Here is an 8,952-nt window from a genome sequence, read left to right as displayed (position 1 = left end):
CTAATAAAACTCTCCACAGTATGAACAGTGGTTACATGAGCCTCAAAACCAGACACAACTCAGCCCTGAGCAGAGTGACCGTCCTCTACTGACCAATCAGACTGCAGTGTTCACAGCTCCACCTTTTAGTACCAGATCTGTGTGCTAGGTACCCCAACAGAGGGGGGACCAAACATGGAGACGGTAAGGAACGGTTCCATTGGTACCATCCACAACTTTTCACAGTGGAAATGAAGAAAAGCGAACTGAACTGAACTGAACTGAACTGAACTGCTCGGTGGAAATGGGGCTATAGAAATAGAAGTATACACATGTAAAGATAAAAATGATAAAGCTTAGCACTTTACCCATTGTATATATAGCCTATATAATTTTATTCAATTTAATTTTTTGAGGGATGCATGATAATAGATTTTTTGCCGATATCCGATATGCCGATACATCCACTTTTTCCCACCTTATTTTAGTGATCATCAAGTCTCTTCTGTGGTGGAATAAACACCATATAATGCATGCATACTCTTATCATGACGGCCCACCAGCAGATGGAGACATAAAATACAATACCTTTTAAAGTATGTGATATTTATTCAGTGTGCAAAATAAGAAAAAGCATGGTGAAGCTGTTATCGGCCAATACCACGACGTGCCGATATTATCATGCATCCCTATTTTTTATTTTTTTTGTCAATAAATTGATACTACTGATAATCACCTATATGCCGATTTTATTAGAGGACCACACATAACTTTATAAGCTATGACTCATCTTGACCAGATTTATGCATATGAAGGAAGGAGCAACACAAAATGAAATTGCCACATTAATGAATGGAGCCTGGCACCTCCTCGCCCTCCCACAGAAGATGCATGTCGTCCCTTGAAGCTGAGAAACTGCAAACTTGACCGTACGTGGTGCTCGTGCTCCTCCCTCCATCACTCGGTGAGGCGGGTGGACTCGTGCTCACGTGCACTCGCCGCGCGCCCCCATTCAGTTGCACAGAGGGTGCGATACATAATTCAGTCCCAGTAAGGGAACACCTCAGTCTGTCCTCTCCTGACGAGCCGCGGGGCTGCAGCCTCCTCACAGACACCGCTGCGGCTGCTTCCTGCTCCAGAGCGGAGCGGAGGAAGGGAGGATCAACCTTGGAGAAGGACGAAGCAGCCCGGGCTGGTCGGATGGTTTCAGCCTGTGCATGACTTCCAGCGGCGGAGGAAGGACAGACCGTCCGCGGTGAGCTTCACGAGACGTAAACATTGCCATGCCCTGCTTCATGCACCACCTCCTCTGATCGTCTCCTCCTCCTCCTCTGGGATCTGTTTTGGAGGATAACAGCAGAGGAGAGTGAGAATATATCGCTGCTGTCGAAGGTAAACATGTTGGGGAGGTGCTGAAGTTGTGTTTGGGATAGGAGGCTGCAGCGGGCCACGCTCTGCTCCGGAGGGAGGCATCCTGCATCCTGACTGTGTCCGTGCTGTGCGGCCATGCTGCAGGCAGCATCCTCAGACCTGTTCCCGACCTGAGCTGCACTCTCTGGGAGCAAGTTTACAAAAGCAGAAAACTACACTTCAACTTCTTGATGTTTTGGAGTGTTGTCTTGTTTCACTCTCTGCTCTGTGTCACTGGGTGATGATGAGTATTGTTCCTGAGCAGTTTGGGATCTTATTGCTCTCACTGCTTCACACATCAGCCCCAAACTGCAGATGTGATCAGCTGCAGACATTTTGATGAGCAAAGCATTTCAGACATTAATCAGACGTGCCTCTGCATGACCGCTCTGTGGGACCGGCCTTGTTCTTATCAAAGTTCACGTTAACGCAGCACCATGGGCGCCAAGCAGACCAAAGGCCAGGAGCCTGGAGGGGCCAGCCCTCACCACAGCTGGAAGCGAACGCCCACCAAGGAGCGAGGAGACATCTTGGCCTCCCTCATGCTGAAGTCAGGGGACCGACTAAGCCGTGGTGGGACGCCGCCGCCCTACCAGCGCCGCATCGGTATGATCCAGGAGATGATGCTGATGGCCAAGCAGGGGAAGCAAGACGAGGCCACGGAGATGCTGAAGACACTCCGACAGGTAGCTGCTAGTGTGTGTGTGTGTGTGTGAGTGAGTGAAGCTCTCAGGGGTCAGAGCATGGATGTACGAGGAGAACTGGATACAGCACTGAACGTGGGGCCCCGTTCATTCATGGGAGCTGCTCAGGAGCCAAAATGGTTAAACTGCTGTGTTTAAAATTACCCGATCAGACGGCTAATTACATACCAGCTGCCAAGATGGCGCCTCATTCCGGTAGAGTGGCTCACCTGGCGCATATGGCAAGAAAGTTTCTAGGTTCCAGGTTTACTTTCGTGGTATGGGGCCCACCAAACATGCCTCGCTGAGTTTCTCCTGTCGGCCCCGCCCGTGAGTTTCCGCTGAGCCCGTAGACTTTACGTTGTGACGATGACACTTTTCTTGGCATGAGGAAAGTTTTACAAACATAAAACCTCCATGGCTCAAAAATTCATGACATGAAGAGTTATATTTGATGTTTGCAGGCGAGGTGTCCTGTCAATAGTTTTATAGAGTTCTCTTATATAATGGTGGTCTATGGGAAAAATGATTTTGGGCCACAGTGTCTATTGGGAAAAATTTGCTGCAAGGCTGAACTGCTTTCCTGGAGACCTGAGGCGCACTATGGCGTCTGAGCTTTGCCAAGTGCAACCAAGTGGCTAACTTCCGCCATCTAAACTGGTAGCTTCCGGTTTAGCGCTCCGCTAACGTGAATGGGGATGAAATGATTTAATCTTGCGGCTCTTCTAGAGTTTCCGAATGTTATCGGACTGACTGTATCAAGTCCTGATAGTGAAAGGAGTAATTTGCGGGGGTTGTGATGCTCAAATATGTATCCATTGATTTACAGACATCTCTTTCACCATGTAAGTCTATGGGAAAAAGTCATTTTTGGCCGTAGGGCATCACATGATGGACCTCAGAAACTGCTGTACAACTGTTTGGCCCATGGATGTATTAGGCCCAGATAAAAAAAGGTTTGCAGGTTGCAAAACCCGAGGCGCTGCTTTTTATAATTGAATGCCACTACTGGAATAAAAAAAATAAAAAATGCTTTGCTGTGTCTTTTTATTGTTGCCAGGCAACCACTTCATCACCTCCTTACCCTAAGCTTTCTGTGTAATCAATCTACTGTTTATTTTATTGATTTTATTTCACAGTAATTAGTGTCTCCTCACTAAAATGTTGAGGCAGAGGGTACTGTCTGTAGCTCTGGTTGAGGGTGAGAGGCTGTCAGCAGATAAACAGAGATCTGTGTGGGTACATGAGACCCTAAAAAAGAGGCTGGATCATGGGGAGTACCAACAGTTGGTCCAGGAGCTTCTCCTCCATCATGGACGTTTCCAGGTAAATTTTAGGATGACTCAGGGGCAGTTTGACAACCTGCTGTCTATCATCAGGCCGTATAGCTCAGCAACAGCTACCACCAGTTTCTCCTCCATTGTTTACCAACTGTAAACTTGTTGTCATGACCACCACAGAAGGCCCGCCTCTCAAATCATCTGATTGGATAATGGGAAAAGAGATGACGTGGGGCGCTTTTCTGCTTTGAATTTAATTTTTTTCAACTCCAGGAGTTCAGAGCGCTCCGGGAAACACGCCAGGTGCCTAGAGTGCAGAAATACCAGGCCCGTCCCAGCACAAAGACAACAAGCAAAAAGCTTCATTCTCGTTAACAACAATTATGAAAAGCCGCCTCCATCTGCTAAAATGCTTTCGACATCTGCGGTGGCCGAGAGAGGTCACAACACACGCAAACTCGTGTTTGCAATGAGGCTAACACCGAGACAAATGGGCTTTTTGTGCTAAGGCTAGTAATACAAAGCAGATAAAGACTATTTACCCATTTGTAGTGCTAAATATTATTTCTCCAAGCGTTGGAATAATCACTGGTGCGCAAACTTGCCCAGCCTGGGCTTTGGGTCCAAACTCACTTCTTCTTCTTTGGGGTTTATTGGAGATTTGCAAACACGGTGCACTACTGCACAAACTGTTCAGGTGTGGTTTGTACGAAGCGAACGTCTGAACGTCTGTTCAGTTTTGGTGTGAATACACGTGTGCTGCTGCTACGCTTGTGGACTGCTTCGCGACCACATCACTTGTGGTGTAAATGAGGCCTTAGGACACCTGAGCACGACCGGAAATGCCAACTTCCGCCAGCCAAGCAGCTGACATACGGTTAAATGCTCTGCTAACTTGAAAGGGAATAAAATTATTTAATCTTGCGGCTTTTCTGGACTTTTTAAATGATATTAGAACAAGTGGATCGATAGGAAAACAAGTCATTCCGCAGGTGTTGTGACACTTAAAGAAATGTATCCACTGGTTTACAGATGTCTTTTTCCCCATGTAAAGTGTTTTTGGGTCCACTGGCATCACGTGACGGACCCTAGATTGCAGAACCACTGGTTTGGCTATTACGAAAATTAGCTTCAAAGCCCGGTGCACTTCCTGGGGGCCTGGGTCAGAGGTGCGTATTTCTTAAACAAGGCCACAACATCCCTGACTGGCTCACTGTCTTTCTCCTTCCTGTGTTAATTTCCTTGGGTGTAATCATGTTGGTTGATGTCATCACTGCTGCTGAGACAGAAGCCAGGCTCGGACTGACTGAAGCAGCGACTGACTGCCAGCGTTACTGATGAATTGAGCCACTTTCTGCTTGTATGACTGAACATGAGCCTCCTGGCTGGACCTGTTGTGCTCAGCCTGGCTCTGCTGCACTGGCAGAGTGTCGACACTGCTACGATTTATAGCCTCTCTCTGTCTTTCAAGACATTTGCAGCGCTCGGCTGGCTGCTGCTGCTGCTGCTGCTGCTGTTGCTACAGAGAGGAGGGAAAGCCCAGCAGCACACTGAAAGAATCTGGTGAGGTGGGAAACAAAAGAGACGCAGGAAAATGAAAATGCCACCAGTTGAAATGTGGGATTTGGGGAGCTGTAGAGAAAGAGAGGATCTGAGCGTAACAGGAGTGATATTATGTGAAGTTAATCTAATACGTGTTTATCGTTGGGATGAAAAGAAAACGAGAGAGGCCAGAGAAGATGGTGAAGAGAGAAACAGACTCATAAGCTCTCATCCCTGAAGACAGCGCGGCACACAATCCATATGCTGCCTGTGTTCACTGTTTATCCCCCGATGACTCAACCACGGGGAACAGCCTCTCGCTTACACACACACACACACACACACACACACACACACACGCTGCTTTCATAGTTTATTGTTTGGGCTTTAGAGATTTCCATCAGCTCCTTTCTGTTACTATTTACAGTTTCCTGGTTGAACCCATTTAGACAGTTAATCCTTGAATCAATGGCGAACAGTGCAGCGAAGCAAACAGGCTTAAAGATGAAGGACACCTCTCCATCCATCATCATTAAGAGCGAGGGATTACCATCTCTGACACTGCTTGATTAAGCCATGATACCCCAGAGGAGAGTCGCTTTCTCCAGTCGGACAGTAAAGGCACAACAAAACATCAGTGTGGTTACAGTCCCTCCCAGTAAAACACACCTAGATTAAGACTGGGCTTCATTTCATTAAAAAATGAAGGGTTATTTTATAGTGAGGGAAAAAAGGCAGTTAATCATTTAGTCAGTCAAAAGAAAATTGACAATAACTTTGGGGTCTCTTTGGTGCCAATCTTTTTTTTTTCAGTTGAGTCAGGCTTCATATGAGCAGAGGAAATCTCTGCTAGCTGCTAGCTGCTAGGCTAATTTATACAATGTAAAATGCCATAGGCTTGTGCTAATAATGTTAGCATGTTGTATTTGTGGGGAAAATGTGTCCAGATAAAGACAAGTGTTTGTCTGTGAATGCTGCGAGTTATAGTGAAGCTGATTTGTGTACTTGTGTTTGAAATTGTCTCTATTAAGACATGTTTAATGTGTGTTTAATGTGTGTTTTGAATCAACTAAACTTTAGAGCACTTCACAGAAACCTCCACTGCCGACTAGTGTTTTGGAGGTGTAACTGCAGAGTGACACAGACACACCACACAAGTATAAATGCTCACAACGGCGCAGGCTCTTCCTCACACGTATAAATCCTGCTGCTACAGCGGCAGTGTTCGGCAGTAGCGTCACTACAGATATTGACGGTACTAACTTGACTACATTTCTCAGTAGCATGGTGGTAACGTCACAACTTTCTGAGTAAAATAGCTTTTCAGTTATGAAGTTGATTAATTGACCGAGAAGCGCAGCAGCGTCCACAAAAGTTACAAGCTCTTTTTCCCAGGAAAAGTTATGAACTGTAGCGGACTTTTTTTTTTCTGCGGAGGTCAGGATAATCATGCGGCTCCAGGTCGTGGCCCTCTTGGATATGCTTTGTCATATCTTGTATTTTCTCTTTGTATTTATTTTTTGATAATTTTCTTATTTCTAGTTATTTATTTTTCTTCTTCTTTTTTCTGTTTATAGTTGTGTTTTTTATGCATTTGTTGGTGTTCTGCTGTCATACATTGGTGTTTGAGGATGTTGTGATATGTACAATACTCATATGACAGGTGATAGTGATTTGGTCGTCAGGCCTCTGCTCCTCAGAGTTGATCTCATCTAATTAGTGGCAGCAGCTGACTGATTCATCACCTGGTAGGAATCTGTGTCTGTTTCTGCTCTGTGAAGCACTCATGTCAGTAGCTGTGATGATAGTCAGGGACTGAAACGTTTGCTGCTGTTTTTGACCATCTTTTATTATTTTTGGCACTTTGAGCACCTTCTGTTTGTGCACGCATGTTCTGAATATGTTGATCTCAGCATGTGAACCTTCTTGTGGCTGTCCAGCTCAGTTGCATCGGTGTGTGGGTATTTCTGCTGCCACGCTTTAAGACAAAACATGAAGTGGTTTTTGTGCGTAAACTTAAACCACACTGTTGCTGAAGCGTAAACAAGTGTAAAGTTTCAAATGTAACGTATTCGTGGTTTGCAGAAATGTTCAAAGTAGGGCTGTACCTGACTCAGAATGATGTCAGTTGAATCATATTCAGCTGTTTAATATGAATATTTGACGATTCGTTTCTTTGTTGTTGTTTTTTTCCTATAAAGATTTAAAGTTTGAACGGACTTCAGTGTGACAGTAGCATTCATGTTTTACAGTAAACAAACTAACAGCGCTAACGACGGATCAGAAATGTGCAACAACATTTTTTGCTGACTCTAGATTTCAAACAAAAGCCAGAGACTTTCATATTAATCTCACACTTCCAAACAGAAGAGAGAAGACAGTAGCTATGTTTCCATCCAAAAGTGATTTGAATCATTGGGAAATGCGCATTAAAAGAAACACGAATCCTGTGTGTTTCCATTAAATGTACGGACTTTGGTGAAAACTATGAACTCACGTGAGTTTTCCGCAGAACCGGAAACAAAACAAGTCTTGCATTCTTCTTCTACGTTTTCTGGCGGTTGGCAACCAGCTTGTAAATGCATTACCGCCTTCCCGACCCGGAGTGTGGATATCACCATGGAGAGAGGTGCGCTACGTCAGACTTCATTCGAACATAACTGTTTCCATCCCCCGTTTTGCGAATCAACATTTTTTCGAATCAACCAAAACCCGGCTAAAGCGAGCGTATTTTAGTTTGTGCGAATCAGGGGATTTTAATTTGAATTTTGGAGTTTCTCGGAGCCTTACGCTGGAAAGTTTCTCCTTCTCTGTGCCGCTGCATCACGTCTGCAGCTGTCTGTGCCAAAGAGTAGTGTGAAAGTCCAGAGCATTCACTCTGTAGCAAAATCCAGGGACCAAAATACCTCAGAAGTACACTGACCAGTGCATTGAGTAACAAAAAAAAAGCTGACTGAGGAGTCTGACAATTCGAATCTCTGACTTTCAGGGAGCAGCCCCACTTATATTAAATTTTTTTTTAATACTTTTTTTTTTTTTAACGACACCAAGCCCTGTTAACAAATCTGCACTAACTGACCCTATCTGGCAATCTGTGCTGTAGCTGGAGATGCAGTGATGGTTTTTAAAGTAATGAGATATAAAACTGCTTATTGGTGAGCTTTACTGGGAATCTGTCCCGTCATCCAATCCACACTGACTCCATCTTTCCTGAACGTCTCAGCCGTCTGTCAGTAGCAGCTCCTGGGGAGCTGAGTGGACAGCTCCAACCTGCCCTCACCAAGCTGACTGACAGCAGAATTTTACTGAACAAAAATAGCTTTTATTTTAGCTCCAGTGGAAGAAATCAGCAGTGTTTTTATGTTTCCTTCCCCACAGTGAGGGAAATCTGCCTGTAGTTACCTGTCAAGTTTTGGATTTGAAAATAAGGGAAATTTTCTGGTGCCCGCCGCGAGCCGTCCCACCACCCCAACCAAGCTCCAGTATCCCTTACATTTTAAGACAGGTGTACGGGAAATCTAAAATAATCACTTGTCAACCACTTACTAACTACAATTAGGTGATCAGAATCTGATAGGCCTACTTTTGTTGACACTGAAATGCTGTGAACATTCCTACGTTATAATACAGCCTAAATGAAAACACAAAAGGGTATATGAAGCACATTTATTTATTTTACATATTTTCAGTTTATATACAAGTCAACACATTACATATTTACTGTTCATTTCACATTGCTTGTCTTTAAGTTAAACATTTACATTTTATTTTCATTACACTTTTAATTTCATCTCTCTGGCATCCACTAATGACTTATTATACAGATTTGTTGCAGACTTTGCATCCTTTAACACTATTTTGGAAGGAGTGTATTTGTGGGCTGGGCCACAGTGGTTGATTTTACATTCGTCTGTCTCTCTCTCGTTTGTTGTTCCGGGTTTGTTCCCGCTGTCGACACTAACCTCGCGACAACTGCCACCCAGGCTACTGCAGGTGGCAGTTGTCGCGAGGCTAGTGACAGAGTTCAGTTTAGAGACAGAGGAATGTTTTTTTTTTTT

The 8,952-nt window shown here is 44.6% G+C and overlaps 1 protein-coding gene across 1 annotated transcript in view; it reads left to right on the top strand.

Moving 5' to 3' along the window:
• The first annotated feature begins 1,060 nt into the window (after positions 1-1,060).
• Positions 1,061-8,952, top strand: part of lrrc75a (leucine rich repeat containing 75A) — a 79,694-nt gene continuing 71,802 nt past the window's right edge. Inside the window, exon 1 of the mRNA XM_050067158.1 lies at positions 1,061-2,075. Within this exon, the coding sequence (XP_049923115.1) occupies positions 1,827-2,075 (249 nt within the window). The 5' untranslated portion in view covers positions 1,061-1,826. The remainder of the gene's footprint in view (positions 2,076-8,952) is intronic.

Source organism: Epinephelus moara, chromosome 2 (genome assembly GCF_006386435.1).
Source record: "Epinephelus moara isolate mb chromosome 2, YSFRI_EMoa_1.0, whole genome shotgun sequence".
NCBI classification, from domain to species: Eukaryota; Metazoa; Chordata; class Actinopteri; order Perciformes; family Serranidae; genus Epinephelus; species Epinephelus moara.
Note: the sequence above shows the minus strand (reverse complement) of the source record. Positions and strands in the feature narration are given on the sequence as shown.